Source organism: Triticum dicoccoides, chromosome 2B (genome assembly GCF_002162155.2).
Source record: "Triticum dicoccoides isolate Atlit2015 ecotype Zavitan chromosome 2B, WEW_v2.0, whole genome shotgun sequence".
NCBI classification, from domain to species: domain Eukaryota; kingdom Viridiplantae; phylum Streptophyta; class Magnoliopsida; order Poales; family Poaceae; genus Triticum; species Triticum dicoccoides.
Window position 1 is genome coordinate 470,985,144 of NC_041383.1, and position 24,701 is coordinate 471,009,844.

At 46.6% G+C, this 24,701-nt stretch overlaps 3 protein-coding genes across 14 annotated transcripts; 2 read left to right on the forward strand and 1 right to left on the reverse strand.

Moving 5' to 3' along the window:
* The first annotated feature begins 3,824 nt into the window (after positions 1 to 3,824).
* LOC119364294 (subtilisin-like protease SBT1.7) lies at positions 3,825 to 6,540 on the forward strand. Its single transcript, XM_037629741.1, has one exon. It carries the CDS (start codon positions 3,923 to 3,925, stop codon positions 6,236 to 6,238), a length of 2,316 nt encoding a protein of 771 aa, XP_037485638.1. The 5' UTR covers positions 3,825 to 3,922; the 3' UTR covers positions 6,239 to 6,540.
* Positions 6,370 to 9,847, reverse strand: LOC119364295 (thioredoxin M3, chloroplastic-like). 11 transcript variants are annotated; one of them, XR_005174817.1, is made up of 5 exons: positions 9,481 to 9,847; positions 8,143 to 8,560; positions 7,683 to 7,731; positions 6,797 to 6,834; positions 6,484 to 6,634 (listed from the first exon to the last, which is right to left on the reverse strand). XR_005174817.1 is itself a non-coding variant. In XM_037629742.1 (2 exons), the coding sequence occupies exons 1-2, from the start codon at positions 9,791 to 9,793 to the stop codon at positions 8,238 to 8,240; spliced, it is 636 nt and encodes a 211-aa protein (XP_037485639.1). In that variant the 5' UTR covers positions 9,794 to 9,844; the 3' UTR covers positions 7,915 to 8,237. The 11 variants fall into 11 exon arrangements, 1 of the variants encoding a protein (XP_037485639.1); XR_005174815.1 differs by having other exon boundaries at positions 7,683 to 7,751; positions 9,481 to 9,846; XR_005174814.1 differs by having other exon boundaries at positions 6,797 to 6,859; positions 7,683 to 7,751; positions 9,481 to 9,846.
* Positions 9,848 to 10,214: 367 nt separating this feature from the next.
* On the forward strand, positions 10,215 to 14,695 carry LOC119364297 (uncharacterized protein At4g26450-like). 2 transcript variants are annotated; one of them, XM_037629743.1, is made up of 4 exons: positions 10,216 to 12,380; positions 13,267 to 13,447; positions 13,559 to 13,607; positions 14,258 to 14,695. In XM_037629743.1, the coding sequence occupies exons 1-4, from the start codon at positions 10,480 to 10,482 to the stop codon at positions 14,305 to 14,307; spliced, it is 2,181 nt and encodes a 726-aa protein (XP_037485640.1). In that variant the 5' UTR covers positions 10,216 to 10,479; the 3' UTR covers positions 14,308 to 14,695. The 2 variants fall into 2 exon arrangements, with proteins under 2 accessions (XP_037485641.1, XP_037485640.1); XM_037629744.1 differs by lacking the exon at positions 14,258 to 14,695 and having other exon boundaries at positions 10,215 to 12,380; positions 13,559 to 13,615.
* Positions 14,696 to 24,701: the final 10,006 nt, after the last annotated feature.

Sequence of the window (24,701 nt, forward strand, 5' to 3'; positions counted from 1 at the left end):
GGAGATGCCTGTATGAAGCAATTTGTATCTTGCGGGCTATGGATCTGATGTTTGTGGATAGCCTTGCGTCGGGTGTGCCATATTGACCACAAGGTAACTGATGCTTTCACAAAACTGTCATGCGGGAGGGAGTCAAGAAGTGTAAAAAGATCCAACATCTAGCATTCGGTTTCTAGTTTGAGTTATCACGTGGACAAGGTCTAGATTCGATAATGCTCGCGCGAACCAGGCCATGGTGTAGTCAAGAAGCGAATGTTGCCAAGAATCCTCTGCCCGACATATTCAGATTACAGTTTATCAATGTCTTATTGGTGAAATTAGTATATCCGGCCCGAGCAAAGTGAGTTGGCCAACCTAGGGCATGACATATAGCCTCCTTAAATTTCCCCTTCTATAGTACTCCCTCTGTTTCTAAATATTTGTCTTTCTAGACAATTGAAATGGACTACAACATAATGATGTATGTAGAGATATTTTAGAATGTAGATTCACTCATTTTGCTTTGTATGTAGTCATTTATTGAAATATCTAGAAAGACAAATATTTTAAAACGGAGGGAGTATTATTTTGCAGTTCTTTTATGGCTTCATTCAAGAATTGTCCGATGCTCTAGATAACCTGAGCTGGAAGCCGGCTCACTACAATTTAAACAGCGTTCTTTTGAGAACATAGGCATCAAGCTTTGCTTGATAAGGTCCTTAGGAAGCTTTAACGAGCCTTTAATTAGGTTAACGTCTTTGAAAGTTGAAACAAAGTGGATCGACCACATCCTTTTCTCTCCTTGCCATTTGCACCCGACCTGGTCTTTCGATAACGAGTACTCCTACTAGTAAAAGGCCGCACGCCTGATGCACCAACCGCCTATGATTACTTGGCCCCGTGAAAGACTCATCACCATCACCTTTGCATCATGTTGTCTATCTCTTTTGTTGCTTAATCATATACCATTATAATTAACCACTTTCTTCTAGGACAGTGCTACCGTCCAAGCTTGACAACTACTGCATGCCGCCTGTTAGAGGTGCAAGTGGCGACCCACGTCTAGTTAGTTCATCGTTGGTCATAAAATTAACACCAAGAGCATGTTTGAAACTAACGCGGAATAGTCAAAACACAGGCATATAAACTTTTCAAGAATTGGATGTCAAGTCTCATGAAGTTCTATTAGAATCTAAAATGTAAAAAATATACTTTAGTGATCCAAACGCTCTTACGTTTATTTACGGACAGTGGCGGACCCACCATTGGGGCGAGCTGGGGCGGCCGCCCCGGGTCGCCGGCAGCGGAGTATTGAACCCCACCTACGTATCTTTCTTCCGGCAGGCATCAGAAGTTCAGAACACACAAAGCCAGCGGCGGCGGCGCTGCTTCTCTGTTTCTGTGTGACTGCATCGAAGGGTTGAGGGAGAAAAAGATTTGGGCTGGTCCGAGGGTGGATTGGGCTACGTTTATTGGTTACTACAGCCCACTGTACAGGCCCAAGTGCCTAATTGATCTGTACTGCAATACAATATAGAGAAGGAAATTCCCAATCGATAGAGAAAAATCGCTTCCAGCCGTTCCCCTCGACCTAGCCAGACGCAGCCGTTCCCCAATCAATTTTGTAGCTCGTTTGGTAATTAAAATGGGATCATATTGTGGCATAAGTGAGCATTTCAAGCAACAAGAGTCCATGTTAGTAGTTTCCTAGTTTTTAAAATCTTTTTAATTCTTTTGTTGTTGAATGCTACTCCCTCCGTTCTTAAATATAAGTCTTTTCACAGATTTCAATACGAAATACATACGGATATATATAGACATATTTTAGAATGTGGATTCACTCATTTTACTTCGTATGTAGTCCGCAGGAATCTCTAAAAAGACTTATATTTAGGGACGAAGGGAGTATGAGTTCTGGTTGAATAGAGTTGCATTTGTGCCGAAAAAAATTAGACGTTAAATGTTCGCCCCAGCTAATTTCAATTCCTGGGTCCGCCACTGTTTATGGAGGAAGTACAAAGTCTAGGAAGCTTATCCTACATATTACCGGTTGTGATTGTCAACATGTACCTTTTCTTTTCTTTTGCTTCGCTCCGCCTGCGAGCTGTAATACTTTTATGACTTTGTGCTACTTCGCAAACTTTTAATAAGATGGTTGCATGCATCATTATGATGTAGAGGCCGGAGGTAAACCTCCATTTCCAAAAAAAAGTTATTTGAATGCTCCACATAAATTTTACGGGGAATTGTTTCATCAACAAAGAGAATAGCGGAGAATATGGGAGGTGAAGATTGAGGCTATATAGCGGAGAATATTCTTTGCATTGGACTTCTCAAAGGAAATAGAAACGAGTTTGAATCCTCCAAAACATGAAGAAAACTAAGGAATCACTGGTACGAAAATCCTTTCTTCTAAACGGGGACAAGCCTCTCTTGTGACACTGGCCGCAAACCCACACCCCTCTTGCATCCACCAGCAATCTTTTTTTGCATCTCCCTTGTACTCCTCTCCATCCAGCATTTATGAAGCTGCATTGGATAGAAAGATGGATGATCCAAACCGTGATTGTGTAATGACTTTGCATGCAATTAAGAAAGAAATCCCTTCCATGGTGCAACCGTCGGCCAGACCAGATGGAGCACTCAACCGAACGTGACTGGAACACGAGGAGAAGACCAGCCGAAGGAGCACCCAAAATCTCGAGTTTCATTTACTGTTTGATTTGAACCTCGCAGGAAGCAAGACCATCCACGTCGATAGCTTTATCACTCAGAGCTTGACGACTGGTGCAGAGCAGAACTGGGTTGCGCCATGCATGATCCCAGGAACTCTGATCACTTTCAAGCCAGATTTCAGTCACCGTCGTTCGAGAATTAGAATCCGGCACGCGAAGATTCAGAATTAAATGGGTGTGCAATTCAAACTGTGTCGCACGCCTTCAGCCCCGAAATTCCTCCCCTTTCTCAGAGGGTTCAGCACTTGAGTCCCTTTCGTGGGTTCAGTCAACCCCGATGTCTGCCGGCGCGTCGCCGCTCGGAAAGCGGTAAAATCCACATGCTATATCTCAGTACGATAATTCTAGATCCACGACTCCACGTAAAGCTACGAAACTTCTCACTTAAATAAACCTCCCTAATAATTCTCTACCTCCTGAATTTCTGGTGGGTGAGGCCCTTCCTCCCGCTTCTCCAATCCTGGTCATGTAGCATTACTCATCTCAGTACGTGAGAGACATGATAAATCGTACGTACATTTTTCTAGCAAACCTCTCTTTTCTTTAATGGAAAACGTGTTCCGGCAGGATCTCACAAGACAAAGAGCAGTGAAAAGACTCGAGTGCAGTAGTGCAGCACCCACAAGGGAGGGATAACATATCTTGAGACTTTGCGAGCATGCACGCCCCCTCTCGGTGCCACGATTTGACCCGAACGAAATGACGAGTGCTTAACGAATTGTCGAGTAAGATTTAACGGCGCGGCCACCGGACGAGACTGAGATCAGTACTACTTGCTGCTGTAAAGGCAGCGCGGAGGCCGGAGGGTATCGTGGGAGGAAAGCAAGGCCAGGCCAGCGAAATGGACGCACACCCAACACAACTATGCGTTCGCGTTCGCGTTCGCGCCAAGCTAGCCAACGGCCGACGCGAATGATTGCAACATACATGGTGGAACATGGCGCCCATCTGCACGGCCGGGCCCGGCTGTCTGACCTGCTTTCCTCCAGAGAATGATCTTAAGAAGATTCTTGGCTAGTTTTCTAGAGGGACTCATGGCCTCCATGGAATCCAATATGTATATAATGTATCCGGCAGGCTGCCACCAGTACCACCACCGCGCCCTGCGAGTGCCCTCCACTTGTAGCATCCACTCACACTCACTCTGACTACTCGCAGCCTGCATAAGAGGAGAAGACGCTCTGGCCTGAGCTGAAACATTTGACACGATGAACCATCAGGCTTTGCCTCTGCTTGGCGTAATAGGCTTCTTGGCGGCATGTGTGGCGGGGACTGCAGAGGGCGACCGGCGGCCGTACATCGTGCAAATGGACGTGTCGGCGATGCCGACGCCGTTCACGACGCACGAGGGCTGGTACACGTCGGTGCTGTCGTCGCTGTCTGGCAGGGACGAGGAGGCGGCGCCGGAGCACCTGTACACGTACGCGCACGCCATGCACGGCTTCAGCGCGGTGCTCACCCCGCGGCAGCTCGCGGAGATACAGGGGATGGAGGGGCACGTGACCGCCTTCCCGGAGACGTACGCGCGGCTCCACACCACGCGCACGCCCGAGTTCCTCGGGCTCACCGGCGGCGGCGCTGGCGCTGGCGGCGTCTGGCCGGCGTCCAAGTACGGGGAGGACGTGATCGTGGGGATCGTCGACACGGGCGTGTGGCCCGAGAGCGAGAGCTTCAGCGACGCGGGCATGACGACCAAGGCCGTGCCGGCTAGGTGGAAGGGCGCGTGCGAGGCCGGCAAGGCCTTCAAGGCCTCCATGTGCAACGGGAAGCTCATCGGGGCGCGCTCCTTCAGCAAGGCCCTCAAGCAGCGCGGCCTCGCCATCGCGCCGGACGACTACGACTCGGCCAGGGATTACTACGGCCACGGCTCCCACACCTCGTCCACTGCGGCCGGCAGCGCCGTCAAGGGCGCCAGCTACTTCGGCTACGCCAACGGCACGGCCACCGGCATCGCGCCCATGGCCAGGCTCGCCATGTACAAGGCCGTCTTCTCGGGCGACACCCTGGAGTCCGCGTCCAGCGACGTGCTGGCCGCCATGGACCGAGCGATCGCCGACGGCGTCGACGTCATGTCGCTCTCGCTGGGCTTCCCTGAAACTTCCTACGACACCAATGTCATTGCCATCGGGGCCTTCGCCGCCATGCAGAAGGGAATCTTCGTTACGTGCTCGGCCGGGAACGACGGCTCAGACGGGTACACCATCATGAATGGCGCGCCCTGGATCACCACCGTCGGCGCGTCGACCATCGACAGGGAGTTCACGGCGACCGTCACGCTCGGCAGCGGCAGCGGCGGCAAGAGAATCCACGGCAAATCTGTGTACCCGGAGCACACAGCGATCGCCGACGCCGACCTCTACTACGGCCACGGCAACAAGAGCAAGCAGAAGTGCGACTACTCCAGCCTGAGCCGCAAGGAGGTGAGCGGGAAGTACGTCTTCTGCACCACCGGTGAGAGCCTCAGGGAGCAGATGGACGAGGTGCAGGGCGCCGGCGGCCGCGGGCTGATCGCCGCCAGCAACATGAAGGAATTCCTGCAGCCGACTGACTACGTCATGCCGCTGGTGCTGGTCACCCCGTCGGACGGCGCCGCTATCCAGAAGTTTGTGACGGCCACCAAGGCGCCCAAGGTGAGCATTCGGTTCGTCGGCACGGAGCTCGGCGTCAAGCCGGCACCGGCCGTGGCGTACTTCTCCTCCCGCGGGCCGACCCAGATGAGCCCGGCGATCCTGAAGCCGGACATCGTCGCGCCAGGGGTGGACATCCTCGCGGCATGGGTGCCCAACAAGGAAATCATGGAGATCGGCAAGCAGAAGCTCTACGCCAAGTACATGCTCGTCTCCGGCACGTCCATGGCGTCGCCGCACGTCGCCGGCGTGGTCGCCCTGCTGCGGTCTGCGCACCCCGACTGGAGCCCGGCAGTCATCCGCTCGGCCATGATGACTACGGCCTACGTGAAGGACAACGCCAACAACGTCATTGTCAGCATGCCAAATCGATCACCGGGGACGCCTCTCGACTACGGCAGCGGCCACGTGAGCCCCAACCAGGCCACAGACCCCGGCCTTGTGTACGACGCGACGGCAGATGACTACGTCAACTTCCTCTGCGGCCTCCGCTATAGCAGCCGCCAGATAGCGGCCGTTACCGGCCGGCGAAACGCCAGTTGCGCCACCGGTGCCAACCTTGACCTGAACTACCCATCGTTCATGGTGATCCTCAACCACACGACTTCGGCCACCCGGACGTTCAAGAGGGTCCTGACCAACGTCGCCGGCTCGGCGGCAAAGCACAGCGTGTCGGTGACGGCTCCGGCAGGAATGAAGGTGACGGTGACGCCATCAGCACTGTCCTTTGGAGGCAAAGGCAGCAAGGAAGGGTTCAGTGTCACCGTGCAGGTCAGCCAGGTGAAGAGAGCAGGAGATGACTACAGCTACATTGGAAACCATGGGTTCTTGACCTGGAATGAGGTTGGAGGAAAGCATGCTGTCAGGAGTCCAATAGTCTCAGCATTTGCTCAGTGAGGAGAAATACCTGCCAACATAGCAGGAGCAGAAATAAAGGATGACCATAGGAAAACAATAAATAATATAGTACTGATCACAAGAAGTAATACATAGACTGAAAGCACAGGAGAGAGAACACACCAGGGTACTGATGATGTCAAGTGTATTTAGCCTCTATAATAATTTATAAATTTGTACACATTTTTCTCAACAAATCACATTTGGCCTAAAATGAGCTAGTAATACATATTCCACCAGTTTGATTTGCTTCAAAATATGTAAATCTCTAAATGTAACAGGGTGTGAAATTATAAGCATTATTACATGCTTGTTTGGAAATCTCAAATGGCTGGTATGTTCTCTATCAACCACAGTGATCGGTACCAGTATACACCATACATCCAAAGGTTATTTCTGCATAAGAAAAATGATGAAAAGTGATTGTCTGCTTTTCCAGATGTTATTGATATTTCCGTGACAGGTACAAATAATACTTCAGAAAAGGGCAAAGTGGATGATTTTTATACAATACATATGAATGATCCATGTCCTAAATCCGGAAAAAAGTGTAAGCACCTGATGCACCACCTGCGTCTAAAGCTTCACTCCAGCACCTTCGAAACCACATGTAGCATTAGACTGAATTTTAAGTAAAGCCCACACAAGTTCAGAGCTCCAAACTAAATACTGTTCGAGAAAATAGGCTCATAGTTTCACAAATAGAAACTTCAGCAAAAATATTCTCTAGTGCAGCCCCATCACCATTGGTGTCTGCAAATTGATTTAAGTCAAGCAGTCATCAGACGATCACCAGAACTTTGATATCCATCATGTGGCACTTGATGTGTTTCAGCTGCATTTAGGTGTACCTGAACATTCTGGTGATCGCCGGAAATTCCGATCATATTATTGTGCTATACCTCCTCACAAAGCTACTCTACATAGCTCAAACTCAAAGGCACGGTAAATGTATGTAGCCACTAACCAACAGTACCACTGTAGGAGCAGCTGTAACTTTCCACGAAAAATGAGATAATAGAATTAATTCAGTTGGATATTATCAATAATAAGCAATTCAATCTCTAAGGAACCTAAGTCTATTGTATCCTACCATTGGTTCCACTCAGGCCACTCGGAGCCACTTGCTATGCACTACTCTTCAGCATGGAAAGATTAAAAATCCATGGCACCAGTCTGTTGATACCGCCTGCCAAAGTACTTACCAATATTCCTGCACCTAATCTAAACTATTTTTCTTTCTCAGCTTTTACCTTAGTGTGTGGGTCTTCTTTGTCAGCCCAAGGAGAGCTAAAGATTACATCCTAGGCAAGCTAAAGGGTAATAAAAAGAAGTTCTGCATGATAACCAAGGTTTAGCTTGTTGAGTCTAGATATATATTGCAGATTAGAGACAATAAATAATAGGAGCACAAGGTTTAATAAAACATGCCTTGAAGAGTTACCTGGGACAATTAGCTCAGTATTAGCAGCCCCACAGAAACAACAATTGCACTGACATAACAGAGAGAAACCTTTTCAGAAGATAAAATTCAATAGTTAGATCTTAGATGCTTCTGTATACAGGAACTAAATGATTAAGTATTTACTCTAGCTCTGAAAAATAGCACGAAAATTTTAATACATAAGGGGTGCAAAAGAAGAAGAGAAACAGACATAAATGTGAGGCACATAAAGTAAAGTATAACAAAAATCTTAATTTGACCTCATTTAACAAGATGTTTCTAAGGGCCTTAAATATTCGACCCTGTTTCACATCAATGATAACAATCATGATTCATTACAACCCTCAAGGTAAAATAAAGAGGTCCAGCAATCCTTTTTTTCTCAGAAGTACATGAATATTTACAGTAAGTTGTGTAGCTAAGGGATAACAAGAAGCTCAAGTTGTAACTCCAACTTTACCTTCCCTACTCTTTCCACTAGCTGGCAGTGAAAAATCAAGTATATGGGAATATGAATCTGGACCAAGTAACAATATAACGTTGTAACCAAAATGGTCACTGTTCCAAGAAAGAATTCTCAATGGCCCTCACATAAACGGCTTTTGGCAGAGTTCCAGTAATACTATGTATTTTCTCTCCATCCTTGAATAGTAAAACAGTCGGAACCCTCTCGATATTGTAGGAGTTTGCAGTTTGTAGGTAATCATCAGTGTCAAGCTTATAGCATTTTATCCTTCCAGCGTACTCGCCTGCAATCTCGTCGACAATTCGATGGACCATTTTACAAGGTCCACACCATGAGGCCCAAAACTCCACAAGCACAGGTACATCACTGCAGATGACATTTTGGTTCCAGGAACATGCAGTGATTGCTTCAGCTGTACAAATGGAAAGAACACTACTGTTACATATCTTCCCTACGTGTGCAGACTAAATTCACAAAGAACTAAAAACAGATGAAGTTAATTAACAGAGTTCAGAAAATCGAACATGTGAAAGAAGTGTATAGGTAGGTACTCCCTCCATAAACTAATATAAGAGTGTTTAGATCCCTACTTTAGTGATCTAAACGCTCTTATATTAGTTTACAGAGGGAGTACTTGTCTTCACTGAGGTGAATCACAGAGATTAACTAAGCTAATTGCTTCTTCTATATTCTGAAAAAGAAGGATTTATGCATTAGTGCAGCTTGCATGAACTGACAGTCTGACAGTACCATGATAGTGAGCGAGTGAGTTATGACACTATGACTTTATAATGTGTAGTAGTGCAGCAAAATAACACAATGAGGCCAGGCGTACAATGCTTACTAGTAATTTCCACTGTGTTTATCAATGGAACATGCAATCTAAGAACTGAACATGGGGCTGTATTTTCCTGCATAGTACATTAGACACTAAGTAGCACATTAGCGATTAACTCACACAGGTTGACACACACAACCAATCTAAGCACTGAGAACGCTTCATTCCAGAGCTTTAATCCTCAAACAGTGATATACTTCAGAATGAGAAGGCCGATTCGAACATAAAGTTGAATTTTACAGCGAGGAATTGGGATTGCCAAGGCACACGGTTCAACTTTGCAACATATTCAAGCAAGTGGCCCGAACTTAATCATATGATTAAAGTCTTCTATCTTGTAATAGTAGCAAACTACCTTCACTAAGGACTAATAAGTAATCATACGAGAAACGAAGAGATGGCTGGCGTCCGAATGAAACGGAAATGGAACTAGCAGTTCACGAGCCCACGAACTGAAGCTTAAAACGGGGATCACCCAGCGAGTCGGCCCTTACCACCGGTAGAGTAGGCGCAGCTCACCCTCGCTGTCCTGGAGCGAGTCGTCGGGCGCCGGATCCAGGACGCGGCGTCCGGCCCGTGGGCCCACCGGCGGTTGGAGGAGGAGCCGGAGCCGTAGCCGACCCTCTGGCGGATGGGCGCCGCGGCGGCGGAGGGAGACAGCAGCGCCGTGGCGCAGCAGAGGTGCCGTGAGGCCGCGGCGGCCATGGTTTGAGGAATTTGAGAGCTGGGGAGTCGTGGCGGAGAACGTGGTAGGTGGAAACTTACGAGACGCACGCAGCAGGCAGCACGCGGTCCGTCCGAGCTCATTACGTTGACGGGCAAGGCGGAAAATGCGCGAGTGCAAACGCAGCCGTCCGATGGCGAACGGGCGGCGTGGACGGAGGAGGGACGCGGCCACGCCATTTCCTTTCCGGGAGCCTTGAGTTCGCGGGAATACCAACCAGAAATACTACTCCTGCTCGAATTCTCGCACGAGATATTCCATTCTTTTCCATGAATCAGTGGGAAGGGATTAACATCTCTCTCTCATCCACCTACCGTCACCGTCGGCCCCATGAGCGTGGCCAACCTAACAAAGAGCCGGAGCGCATGGCCCACACACGTCACCGGCCCCACCTGTCACCGTGTCAACAACTCCGGTTATCCACCGCCGATCCACGTGTACACGCACCTCCCCCCAAACCATCCGAACAGCAAAACGAATCAGAGCTTCTCGTTTGACTCGTAAATCATTTCTCCTCTCCACCCGCAGCTGCGAGCAAATTATCCTGGAACTATTTTTTTCCTCCTCCTCCTTTTCGTCGCGAAACGGAAACCGCAGCTCCGGCTTCGGAGGCCCCAAATCTCGGCGGCCCCCGATCGATGGTCCGGCGCCCCGCCGACGCCGCCGCCGTCCGCCCGTGAGCCTCCGCCCTCCTTCGGCTCGCTCGCGCGTGCGATTTCTCGCATTTTCCTTCGGTTGCGTGTCGCGTTGCATCTGTTCGCTGCCGCGGATGGATCGGGGGCAGCAGCAGCAGGGCGTCAGCCTGCAGCCGCACCGATTCGACCACCCCCGGATGCAGTACCCGCAGCACGGCGGCGGCCGCAGCCGCGTGCCGCCCTTCGCGCGCGGCGGCCGCGGCCAGAAGCACTTCTACCGGCAGCCGCCGCCGCCGCCGCCGTCCATTCAAGCGGGCGCGCCCGCGCGGCACAGGTACGAGGTGCTCATGGAGGCCGGCCGCCTCGCCGCCGAGTACCTGGTGGCCAAAGGCGTGCTCCCGGCGGCATCGCTGCAGCGGGGCGGTGGAGCTGGGTGGGGTCAGATGCCGCCCGCGCCTCCGTTGCCGCAGGCTCAGGAAGCCCCCGCGTTCTACGACTCCCGCCGGAATGGCCGACAGCGTCTTGATGATGACTACGGTAATCCCAACCCCCGGTCACGCCGGAACCATGGTGGTGATTACATTGGCGGTGACAATGGTAACTACAATGGGAGGGGGAAGAGGAAGTTTGGGGCTTACAACAGGAATTCAGAGTGGGGCCGGGACAGGGAGAGGAGTAGGGATTATTTAGATAGCCGGAATTATGGTGATGATGATGAGGAAGATAGGGCTCCTGGGTATAGGAGGGACCGGCGAGCAAGTGCTGGGATTGATGAGGTTGGGAGTAGTGTCTCGGGCGTGGCTGGGGAGAGACCGACATCAAAGGTGGAGGCTGTGGGGGAGTCGGAGTTGGAGGATACTGGCTCAAAGGTGAGCTCTAACAGTAATGTCAGGAAGGATGTTGATGCCGTGCAAGAGGTGCAAAATGAGAATGAAGCTAATAAGATGGAGGAGGATAGTAAGGTGTCTGATTTAGAGGTCGTTGAGAAAGGGATCAACAGTGAGAGTATTCATAATAATGCTTCTTCTGGTGTTGTTGAGGAGGGGGAGATAAATCATTCGCCAATGCCCTCAGATGACAAGCCTGATGATGGTAGTATTATGGATGAGAAGGCTGAACATGACAAGAGTTTAGATGACAAGGCTGAAGATGAGAAGGGATCAAGCGTTGAAAATAATTTGCATGGTGGTTGTCAGAATTTGCTGAGCAATTGTAATTTTGCAAGAGCCCCAACAAGACCACGATCAATACCTGCTCATAGGAATGGACCATCAACCCATAGAGATACTGCATTGGCCAAACAGGTAGATCTGGCTCCTCTGATGGTGATTGATGGAGCAGCAAATGACAGCCCCTTGACTAATGTCCAGGGAGACAATAAAGATGACCTTGTCTGCCTAGAACATACTGACCCAAGTCTTGCTTGCAATCAAATGGTGGAACACGTGAGACTCCAAGAAGAAGAAGCACAAACTGAGATACAAGATGTGCAAGAACAGAACAGTACTGCACAACATTACACAGTTCAGGAAATTAAGGAGTGTGATGGACTGAATCCTACACTGGCTTCTCAGGCTCAGCACGATTGTTCAAAGCTTCAAATCAGGGAAGAAGTGCAAATTTACAATATCGATACACCACCACAACATGAAGACTTGATTGATTCAGCTGATAAAGGGAAAACAACAGATAGTGTGGAATTATTACCTCATATCAAAGAAGAAGCTGTTGTCACGATAAAAGGGGAAGAACTTGGACAATCTAGCTCATTTAAAATATGTGATCTCAACCTCATTGGTAGTCCAGAGCTTGCTGATATACGAAATGATCCTGGTTTCGGCCAGTGCTCCAATGTTGTATGTTCAATAGAGGCGCAAAATCAGCAGCATTTTGATTTTGGAACAACTGTGGGTAACAATGCTAGTAATACTGACAGATTTGCCCAAATTCCGTTAAACGATAAGGTTATTCAAATAATTGATATTGAAGATGACCCTCCAATTGAACCTAGTGTGTCTGATACTTTAAGACCAAAGTAAGTTCCTTCCTCCTCCCATCTCTCTGCTATTTCATTCTGCTGATAGCATTTTTCAAAATATCGTTCGATAAATCATTTAATTGACTGATTAATCCCTGCTCGGTGGACCACCAAGTAGCCGATTAACTGATTTATGGGCCGATTCGCCTATTAATCCCCTACTTGCCAAGCCAGCCGAGCAGTTACCAGTTAACGATTTCCTAAACATTGGCTGATAGATACACGAGACAAGAGTGAACATTTCATTTCCTTTTTGAAATAGATTTATCATGACTGGCCTTGAAGAAACTTGTCTTGGACTAGTTAAGTTTAGGCAATCATTTTTGTGTAGCCACTAGCCAGTTATCAGCACTAATTGGCTCAGTGATCTTCGAAAAACTGTTGATAGGTAAATATGCTGGAAGCTATCTCGCCAATAGTTTCATTACTGATTTCCTGGAAAACATTGCCATCTTAGCATCAGCAACAACAAGATTTGTATTTTTCATGTCTAGGGCATTAATATAATGAGCTACTGCATTCACAGTAAAAGAGAACAAGAGACTCATTTGTAGCTACTGGAATTTGAAGTAATTCAGCTAAAAAGGAACATTTTGTCAATTGCTTTCTAAACCAAACCTACTATGTATATGTGTAGCAGCGTGGCACTATGCCAAAGTAATGCTCAAGATGGTACAACCACGCCTTCAGTATATTTGTGTAGTCCACCGGTCAATAACATGGGGGAACCATTTCAGTGGCCAAACCAATCATGTACAAGGCTATAAGTTGACACCTGTTTTATAAGTTGCCTTGATATATATTTCTATATCCGTTATGCTTGCTACATGCTTCAATTTTTTTAATCTATTTTTCCATACTAATACAATCTACTGTCTATCAGAAGTGAGATGGTATATCCAAGCATGGATAATATGGTGGGCTCTAGTGTGAACACAAACATTTTCCCTGGCACGCAAGATGGTTATAACATCGCAATTCCAGATTTCCTTGGTGCTGATATGCCATGCTACCCACCATTACATGCAGACCTTCATGCCGAGATGGGCCTAAATGATCCAGAGGTGAGGTTTGCTGGTACTGGTAGTCAGCTAGAGCAAGTGAAATTTCGTGGAGTTACCATCATAATGTCACATAGTTTTCACAAGTAATGAATAAATATATTTTTCTTGCAGGTCATTACTGTCATGGATGATCCAATATATGATTCTCTAGGTGATATTGGTAATTGATACTTCTCTATTATGTTCTTTTTATATTTGTTTTGTTGTTTCTGTGAAGTGCAGCCTACCTCTCATTTACCTACTTCGTAGAATGTTGAAACTTATATGACTACAAAAAATATGCCAAAGTTCTAATTTCTAAACTTGCAAGCACTAAGGTTCAATTCATATTTGTTGTTCTGCACATATCGGTTATCCTTGCAGCATAGCCTTTTGTATTTAGTGCAGAAAAATGAGATAGTGGAAATGCTGATAATGTAGTGTGCCTATGTTCACTTTAGTCGGCAAACCAGTACAATTGGAAAAAAGGGGGTGTCCCATACTAGATTCTAGCTTATACTTTGAGCTGCATGTACGTAGTTTGGGTCAGCTCACACATTCCAGAATGCTGTCAGTTGCTGGAGCTGTGGATCATATGTTTGCATAAAATCATCAAAGTTCGAACTTCTTCTGTGTAGATTGCTTTGAATTCCTTTTGTTCCCCTCGCAAGAAAATAAAAGAAAATGAACAACATGCTACTAGTTTTGCTTGTTGAAAAATGCAGCCTGCCGTCCATGACAGCGGCACAATGCTTCTAAGCTCCTGGCATTATGTTCCATCTTTCCCCAAGACTGGGTTGCAATTTTTGAAACTGTTCTTTTTTTTCCCAGGTTTTATGGAGGTTTGGGACCAGCAGCCTCCGGACTACAAATTCTTCTGATGTGGCGCTAAATCTTGCTGCTGAAACTGTCCGAGAATTCGACGAATGAACACAAGTTGTTCTAGACTTCTAGTATAGCTGGAAATAAACAGTTAAATTTCTGCTGCAGCACGAGCAGCATCTCACGGACACAACACACACACGAACACACGTCCAGTCCAGGATCATCTTGGCCAATCCGTGAGGACAAGGTCTGCACGGTTTGCTCAACCACTAGAGTAGATGGTTAGTGTTTTGGTCGTCTGGACCTAGCGCACGTGTAGCATTTTGTTCATTTGTTCAATGGTGTATTCACCCCCAAAAGGATTGTTCTTTTTTGTATAAACAAAGTTTGATATGTCATGCATCTCTACTACTTAAAAAAAGAGTAGTGTTCCTTTTCCTGCCACAGGACCATGTTTTGCCCGTCCTTCGTCCGTCTCCATCGCTACCCCTCCCGCACGATGAAAAAAACCGCTCTCGTTCCCTCCCGCACGACGAATCCCCTTCTCTCGATCTCTCCTTAGATCCAGATTGTGACCCCTTTCCCATCCTTCCCTTACTTGACGGCAGCCGATGGACAGCTGCAGCCACCGCCGTCGCCATCAATCCCGGCCATGGTTCCACTGCTGTCGTCGCCACCAATCCCGACCATGGTGCCGCCGCTGACCTATTCATCTTGCCTGAGGTGCGTGCTGACAATTGTGGGGAAGGGAAGATGTGTACTAGGTGCAGGGAGAAGACCGGAGTCTTTTGGGATGAGAAAATTTGAGAGGGGCGATCGGCCATGGCGCCGCCGCTACCGTCTTTCCCCTCTAGACCTATTTATCTTGCCTGAGGTGTGTGCTGACAATTGTGGGGAAGGGAAGATGTTTACTAGGTGCAGGAGAAGACCGGAGTCTTTTGGGATGAGAAAATTTGAGAGGGGCGACCCTGCTGCTCCTGTTGTTGCTACTGGTCTCTATGGAAGAGATTGGGAATGCTTTCTCAGGCTTAAACATGGACCGAAAGTGGGCTGCAATTTAATTGCGCCAGCCGAGTCTTGAACTCAAGACCTTTTGGCTCTGACACCATGTAAAAGTGCATGCTCTAGCCAATGCAACCAAAAGATCGATCTGATGGAAGAGACTAGGCAGCACATTATACGTCAACATGACGGACTGCTCTCTGGTTTAATATTTTAATTTCTTCTTCAATGGACTAATGAGTTTCTGCTTCTGTTTGCACCAATTTGAGATAATGGTTGTGGAATGTAGTAATCATGAGAACAAGGTCAAGCCATGCTTAGACTTGATGGTACTTGCATCCTCCTCTGTGGTATCTAAGTCTTTGATGTGTGCATTTGAGTTCAGTATCGAAGTTCACAGGTATCTAAGTTTTTAATGTGTGCATTTGTCACAGGTACTGAAGTTTCTACTTACCTTTAATTTCTTTGCAACCTTGTTTTTCTGGATTTCCCTGAAATTTGAGAAGGGTGGGGTATGTGGTGGAAGGGAAGATGCCCGAACATTTGGATGCCCCTGCTGCCACACTTTTGGTCTTCACTTGTGCATCATTCTCATATATTTCAGCTTTGATAATTAACTGACCATTCCGTTCTCATTTGTGATCACGAGGATGCCATCATTCTTATGTCGATAATAACTGACCATTCCATTCTCATTTGTGTGGAATTCAATTGGCCTATTGAGCAATCTGTATGTGGGGTCGTTATGATGGGAGAGGAGACGACTCGGAACAGGATGCCAAGGAGATAAATGATACTCCCTCCGTCCGGAAATACTTGTCGGGAAAATGGATGTATCTAGATGTATCCAATTTCATCTATTTGTGCGATAAGTATTTCCGGACGGATGGAGTATTTCCTTATACGTTAAGGTAATATGCATCTTGCATTCCTGCTATTGTATTGTTGCACCACATTATCAGTGGTGGCAGGGGTCCGACCGCCGCACCTAGCAGTTGGGGAAACTGTACCTAGGGTTTTGGGAAGGATCCTCGAGTGGGGCGGCGCCCACTTCTGCCATGTCTCCGGTGCTGGCGCTGCATGCGTTTGGTTGGATACAGATTGATATTTGACTGTGTTTCTTTGTTTCCTAATACTCCCTCCGTCTAGGTGAATAAGTCATCTTAGGTTCTGCACCGTGACCAAGGAAAAGGTGAAAATGAGAGAACTTAATGTTTATTTCCTAATTAATAGCACTGTATGCAATAAACTAACCACTGCATGTCGTATTTGTTGTTTCAAGTCATTAAAAGCATGCACACCACACATCTCTTATTGATTGATATGTTAAGAAATAAAAAACAAGGTACTTTCTCTGTTCCTAAATATTTGTCTTTTTAGAGTATCAAATGGACTACCACATACAGATGTATATAGACATATTTTAGAGTGTAGATTCATTCATTTTGTTCCGTATGTAGCCACTTGTTGAAATCTCTAAAAAGACAAGTATTTAGGAACAGAGGGAGTAGAAGTTAATGCACCATGCCTAAGTGTTTTAGGATTATTTAGTTTTTATAAGATGACTTACATCCCTAGACGGAGGGAGTAGAAAGGATGCATGCCATGTGTCTAGCTCACGTATACTATTAAGGACTGTTCGCTAATTTTTGAAAAGAGCATAATGTATATTTATTGTCTAAGTGGTGGCGATAGCTTGAGCACAGGGAATGGCTTTGGCATTGAATAGTTAGATGGAACTATATTTAAAGTTATTGATTACACATCCGTCTCAGTTTACAAGTCATACGCGTATACCTAGATTGTCAATTTTATCAACCTAATATAAATTATATAACACAAAAATTAGACCATTTGAAAATAAAACATCTAAAGTTTATATAGGTACATTTTTTGTAATGTATGACTTGTATTAGGATGGTCAAATTGATAATCTAGGGATACGCATAAGCCTTGTAAACTGAGAGAGAGGGAGTAGCTTAAGAAAATCCCCCAGCGAGGAGTTAGACGCATAGTGAGGATATGGTAAGAAGAGTTATGCTTCTGACTGGACTACATGAACCTAAGTTTTAGGCTAACTTCAGTTTGAAGGTCTAGGAGACGTGTGGCGAGCGTACGAAGCGGTTGCGTATCTACATCCGGATGAAACAAAGTGATTTCCTGTATGCCACTGTTGCAACGCACGGGTAATTACCTAGTAAATTTAAATTTGTTGTTTCGCATGATTCTGTGAGCAAGGTTTATGTTCATCTGCCATTGAAATAGTCGGACCAGACCAAACGCGGACCCAGGCGTCACCACGCTCGTAGTAGCTAGTTCGCCGTCACCAATAAACTCCCGCTACCTCGTGGTCACCGACGACCACCGCACGCTACCGTCTTGAGAGATGAAACTGACAGCGGCTGCCTCCACTCGTAGTCATGGACCACTCTACTAAGAACGTCCGCAAAGTCTAGTACTATCTCCGTCCATAGTATCAAAAAAACCGTCGTACTTCTTGGAACGGAGGGAGTACATGACTAATTAGGACACCCCCTAGCACGTTATCAGGCTGGTCATAGTGGGAAGTAACTTAAATAGTAACACGGAATTACTTGTCGCAGAAATAGATGTATTTAAACGTATTTTTAGTTTTAGATACATCCATTTATATCTATTTTTACGACAGGTAATTCGGGACGGAGGGAGTATATTACTATCTTAATAGTGGATATTAACATATGTTGGTATCATGCAAGCTTTCGTTTATTTGGATGTAGACTCATTTTGTCTTGGGTTACATTATATTACGGTAACATATATGTTACCACAGACACATTTCTCCTCGTTAACTACTTATCACATACGCAAACTTGCCTTGATGTGCGTTATGTTACTAGCAAAATTACTCCCACTATGGCTAGCCTCATAGTCAAAATGCCGATGTGGCATTGTAATTAAAGAAAGAAGAAAGGGAGTAACTAAGAGCAAGTACAATAGTGAGCTTATAGCCCGCTTATGCGACGGAGAGAGATGTGAAAAAGTAAGGAAAGTGATCTCTCATGCAAGAGTCTAGTTATATGCGTATTCCAAGACAAATATAATAATGGCGTGTTTGGTTGCCTGCATGAGGCCCAACCAGGCCCGTGCGGGAAGAATCTGGCCTGTTTGGTTGCCTGCTTTCACTGTTCGGCCCGCATGGCACAAACCTTAAAGCACTCCTAGGCCTGGCTCTCTGGGAACGCCCGAACCGGCAGTTTCTCTAGGGCCAGGCCCGAACGGTGCACGCGGGCGGCGGCGGCTGCACGCGCGCAGCCACGCTTGAGAAGCCGCGTTGCTTCCCGAAGCGCCAGGAGTTATTAGCCTCACCGCCCCTCACCGCCCCTCCCCACTCCCTCTCCCCACTCTTCCAACTCTCACCGGCGGCGGCGCATCGGAGCAGAGCAAGAAGACCATCGGACTCCATCAGCGGCGAGCGGATCATCGCCTGGGCAGCGGTAAGAACTTCTCTGTTCGTCATGCACTAATTTTTCTCGTTCGATCCGGCGGTAGATTCGATCCACGGCGCAGAGGGAAATGGCGAATAGAGGTAGATAAGCATGGCAGTTCATAGTAGTTCATACAAGTACCTAGGAGTTCATAGTAGTTCATCCAGGATCGGAATAGAGGTAGATCGGAATAGTAGTTCATAGTAGAAGGGGGATTGGGGGACTGTGGGTACATAACCGTGGCCGCCGTCACCGGCGTGCGGAGCGGCGGGTGGACTGGATGGCCTTCATCTTCTTCTTCATCGCCGTGCGGGGCGGCGCGTCATCGTCTCGTCCTCGGTGGAGTACGACAGCCTGGCTCCAGCTCCCTCGCTGACATCTGCATCAGTTCCTCCTCCTCCTCCTCCTTAGGCTCCCCACCGATGACCGCCAGCGGTGTGATAGCCGTCTCCCAGTACACTGCGGCACGGCGGTCATTAGGAGCCCAGTAGTTCTTGTACTTGCACCACTTCTTTCTCTGTTTAGCATCGTCGGAGACGGCCTGATTCATGGCCCAACGAATGATGTCAACTGCCATCACGCCCTTCGCTGGGTCAAGAATCAGTGCCTTCAGCTCTTCTGCAGTGGCCTTCATGAGCATTAGATTCCTTCTGCATGTCAGGCATGGAGCCGAAGTTCGAGCACACCTCCATGGTGTTCTCGAACTTGGTGTGGTCACCAGCCGACCACCCTAGGAAGAAGGCCCTCCAGCCAATACCCCAAGGAAAGAGATTGGCGTTGGAGCTAGAGCTAAAGCTCATGGCGATGGGGAGGAGGAAGGTTGACAGTGGGAGAAGAGAGGGGGTGGGTAAGTAGTGTTGGGCAGGGTGAGTAAATATAGGGGCGATGGAGAGGAGGAGAAGAGTGACAGTCATGCCATTTTAACTGCATGCTCTTGAATAAGCCATGAACTCTGTGTTGTGCCTGACTCCATGAATTGTGTGCAGATCGAGGAGAGCAATGAGGTGCTCCCGACCGTTGAGAACAAGGGCAAGCAGCCCCTTCACCCAATGCCCGACGAGGTTGTGCTACCACCCACCGTCGAGGAAGACCCAAAGACGTCTGATGGTGGCGATGACGAGGGCATGGAGGAGCCCCCCAGCAACAAGAGCCGCAATTACGGCCACTACCATCAGGAGGATGGCCCGACTCACTTCTGCAAGGTCATCCTTGCACCGAAGCTTGAGTGCATCCCCATGCCCCTGGACTTCACCAAGCACTTCGTCCCGGTGCCGACGGAGTTCAAGCTCAGGAACAACACCGGCTGCTCCTGGAAGGTGACGATGAAGCTGATGAACGGCAGGGTGACCCTGGATCAGGGTTGGGCCACCTACGCAGCCGTTCATCAGATCAAGATCGGCTACATGGTGACGTTCAAGCTCCTCACTCCCGACACCCTCAAGGTCATCATCTTCGACGTGGATGGCATTGAGGTTGTCAACAAGTGCGAGAAGCACGACGAAGCCTTCGCCGCCAAGGAGTAGGGCCGGGGCAACTCCTTTCTAATTACTATCGAGTCTGCTTTGAACTTTTTATGGTTTAGGCGTTGAACTGTTATGAAGTGTGGTACTGCTTATCTGAATTATGTTGTTAAGTAGTTGATGATCTGTTTATACTTTGCTCTGCTTATGATGTGTGCTACATGGTTGTGTCGAAGTGTGCTGGTAACCTCACCAACTAGCCAAAGAGGCTACCACACACCAGGCATTGCATACAACCAAACACCATGCCTTGGGTTTGTCCACTAACATGCGGGCAACCAAACACCAGGCAGTGTGGTTCAGCCCATGCAGGTAAGAGGGCATGCAGGCAACCAAACAACTCGCAGATGTCGCATATGAGGCTGTTTTTCAGAGCCATACTGAGTGGAGAAGGGTATGCAACGCAGGTACTATAGCACATGGCAACCAAACACGCCCCACACTATTGTATGAGTGATTATATAGGATGACTATAGATGACATGTCTATTTCATATAGCCAGCAACGGCTAAATTATTAACCATGCTCTAAGATACGACTCTTAGCTCATTTTTCTGTGTAGTGTAATTAATGCTCTAGTCTTTTGTGGCATATGTCCTTATTTTTCTCTTCCTTTCTTCTCTCCACAACTACTCCCTCCGTCCAGTGAAAAGTGTACATATAAAATTTTTAGGACAAATTATGGAGTGGAGTCAAAAATGCACTAGGAAGATGCAAGCCACCATCTCTCACCCCCCAATGAGCTAAGTGCGTGTACAAATTAAGGAGACCATGTGTAGAATGTTATTGGTCTTAATTACCGTGTGATGAGAGAAAAGTATTATATGAAAGGTAGAGGTACACTCTTTTGTGGACAAATTTTGAAGCCAAACGTACACTCTTCATCAGACGGAGCGAGTAGGTTACAAATGTTGAGATGCAAAAAGATACTTAAAGTAATTAAATGCAATATCACTTAAATACCACCCCTAAGATACAATGCATTGTGGTGATTGTCTCCTTTTTCTTCCTCTACCTAGGATGGCGCGTTAAGAGATGATGCATGAGAGAGAAGTTGTAGCTAACAAGGTAGTACTTTTATTCACCATTCCAATGAATACTAGAAGAACGCCCGTGCATTGCAACGGAGTCACATTAACTTTAAGAGTTCAATATTACGACATTGGCGACCTTTTTTACCATCAAATCCTCACACACACTCTCCTCCCCCCTCTTCCTCTCTCTCCCTCTCCCACTCTCTCTAACACACACACATAGCCTATTTTCCCTGCCAATAAGACTTACTCAATTGGCACGGGCTTTTTAAAAACTTACTTATTGCGTATATAAACATAATGCATGTCAAATTTCAGATGTGTAGAAAAATTGAATTTCATTTTAATTGCAATGTATTTAGATAAAAAATGTAATTCAATGATCTATATATACTGACTCATCTGATGCACAAAATAAAAGAAGGTGGTTTAAGAATATACAACAGTTTTGCATTGCATCACAAACGATAGATAACACCTGAAAGCGTTTTTATACAGGTGCTATCTACTCCCTCCATTCCTAAATATAAGTCTTTTTCGAGATTCTAACGCGAACTACATACGGAGCAAATAGTTTAACATGTCATATATTTGGAGTGTTAAATACTTCAAACAAAAGGCAAACAAGCCATCACGTTTGACCACATAGATTAAAATATCTGAACCATAAATTTCACATATTAACAGATGAGATTTAAAAATGTAGCATTACTTATAAATATTACTATGTATAAATAGTTTAACATGTCACATATCATTCTGAAAAAATTACAGACAGATCAATGCCTTTATATTAAAAAAACTTAGTTGCATAATACGACAACTACAAGGTTTTCGGTAACCATCTTATGGTAGACTAAAAAAAGAATCCAAATAAGAAAAGAAGACCCTAAGAAAGAGTCCAATCAAAACACATGTGATTATGTTCAATACCAAAAGGAGAAGTCGGACTCCTCCTTCGACTACTAGGGAAAAGCCTAGCAGCAGCGCGGGTTTTAGGCCTATCAGTAGCGCGGGCAGGAGCGCTACTGATAAGGCGCTACAGCTAATGCTTAGCAATAGCGCGCCTGGACCCACGCTACTGATAAATTGACTTAGTAGTAGCGCTTCTTCAAAACCGCGCTACTGGTAATTAGTAGTAGCGCTTCTCCTTTCTCGCGCTACTACTATTATTTAGTATTTTGTTTCTTTTTTATTTCATGTTGTATTCATACACCTTTACACAAGTTTTCATACAACAGGAATTTAGAGATTGTTTAACTCATCATAATGAGTTATTACATCACGGGGGGAAAGAACCGCGGATTAGTTTCAAGTGGATGTCCATCCACTTGAAACTAATCCGTTAATAATATCATCATCATCATCATATCATTAACAACTTATCATCATAATACATCATTGTCATATAACACCTCCTCAAGATCATCGTTTTCATCATTGACATCACATAACACCTCCTCAAGATCATCATTATCAACTCTAACACATTACCACATAATAAACATATTGTACCTCATAGGACCTATTACATTCGATTAAGACATACTACATTTTCTAAGGTAAAATAGCAAAAAACAAGATAGCCCCTGACTCTCCATTATGGAGAATGGAGATTAGTGTTGGGGAATGTAGTAATTTCAAAAAAATTCCTACGTACACGCAAGATCATGGTGATGGCATAGCAACGAGAGGGGAGAGTGTCCGCCCACGTACCCTCGTAGACCATAAGCGGAAGCGTTATGACAACGCGGTTGATGTAGTCGTACGTCTTCACGATCCGACCGATCCAAGCACCGAACGTACGACACCTCCGAGTTCAGCACACGTTCAGCTCGATGACGATCCCCAGGCTCCGATCCAGCAAAGCTTTGGGGATGAGTTCCGTCAGCACGACGGCGTGGTGACGATGATGATGCTCTACCGGCGCAGGGCTTCGCCTAAACTCCGCGACGATATGACCGAGGTGGAATATGGTGGAGGGGGGCACCGCACACGGCTAAGGAACGATCCGTAGATCAACTTGTGTGTCATGGGGTGCCCCCCTGCCCCCGTATATAAAGGAGGGAGGGGGAGGTGCAGACGGCCCCCTTGGGGTGCGCCTGGAGGAGTCCTACTCCCATCGGGAGTAGGACTCCCCCCTCTTGCCTTGGTGGAGAAGGAAAGGGGGGAGGGGAAAGAGGAAAGGGGGGCGCCGCCCCCCCTTCCTTGTCCTATTCGGACTAGGGGGGGGAGGGGGCGCGCGGCCTGCCCTGGCCGGCCCTCCTCTTCTCCCTCATGGCCCACTAAGGCCCATTAACCCCCGAGAGGGTTCCGGTAACCCCCCGGTGTTCCGGTAAAATCCCGATTTCACCCGGAACCTTTCCGATGTCCAAACATAGGCTTCCAATATATCAATCTTTATGTCTCGACCATTTTGAGACTCCTCGTCATGTCCGTGATCACATCCGGGACTCCAAACAAACTTCGGTACATCAAAACTTATAAACTCATAATAAAACTGTCATCGTAACGTTAAGCGTGCGGACCCTACGGGTTCGAGAACTATGTAGACATGACCTAGAACCATTCTCGGTCAATAACCAATAGCGGGACCTGGATGCCCATATTGGTTCCTACATATTCTACGAAGATCTTTATCGATCAAACCGCATAACAACATACGTTGTTCCCTTTGTCATCGGTATGTTACTTGCCCGAGATTTGATCATCGGTATCCAATACCTAGTTCAATCTCATTACGGGCAAGTCTCTTTACTCGTTCCGTAATGCATCATCCCGTAACCAACTCATTTGGTCACATTGCTTGCAAGGCTTATAATGATGTGCATTACCGAGAAGGCCTAGAGATACCTCTCCGACAATCGGAGTGACAAAACCTAATCTCGAAATACGCAAACTCAACATGTACCTTCGGAGACACCTGTAGTACTCCTTTATAATCACCCAGTTACGTTGTGACGTTTGGTAGTACCCAAAGTGTTCCTCCGGTAAACGGGAGTTGCATATTTCTCATAGTTACAGGAACATGTATAAGTCATGAAGAAAGCAATAGCAGTATACTAAACGATCAAGTGCTAGGCTAACGGAATGGGTCATGTCAATCACATCATTCTTCTAATGATGTGATCCCATTAATCAAATGACAACACATGTCTATGGTTAGGAAACATAACCATCTTTGATTAATGAGCTAGTCAAGTAGAGGCATACTAGTGACTATATGTTTGTCTATGTATTCACACATGTATCATGTTTTCGGTTAATACAATTCTAGCATGAATAATAAACATTTATCATGATATGAGGAAATAAATAATAACTTTATTATTGCCTCTAGGGCATATTTCCTTCAGTCTCCCACTTGCACTAGAGTCAATAATCTAGATTACATAGTAATGATTCTAACACCCATGGAGTCTTGGTG

Coding starts and splice junctions, on each gene's coding strand:
- LOC119364294 (XM_037629741.1), top strand. CDS start 3,923: ATGAACCATCAGGCTTTGCCTCTGCTTGGCGTAATAGGCTTCTTGGCG.
- LOC119364295 (XM_037629742.1), bottom strand. CDS start 9,793: ATGAGCTCGGACGGACCGCGTGCTGCCTGCTGCGTGCGTCTCGTAAGT. Junction 8,561..9,480: donor CTGCGCCTACTCTACCGGTG/GTAAGGGCCGAC, acceptor CCATTTGTACAG/CTGAAGCAATCACTGCATGT.
- LOC119364297 (XM_037629743.1), top strand. CDS start 10,480: ATGGATCGGGGGCAGCAGCAGCAGGGCGTCAGCCTGCAGCCGCACCGA. Junction 12,381..13,266: donor TCTGATACTTTAAGACCAAA/GTAAGTTCCTTC, acceptor ACTGTCTATCAG/AAGTGAGATGGTATATCCAA. Junction 13,448..13,558: donor TGGGCCTAAATGATCCAGAG/GTGAGGTTTGCT, acceptor TTTTTCTTGCAG/GTCATTACTGTCATGGATGA.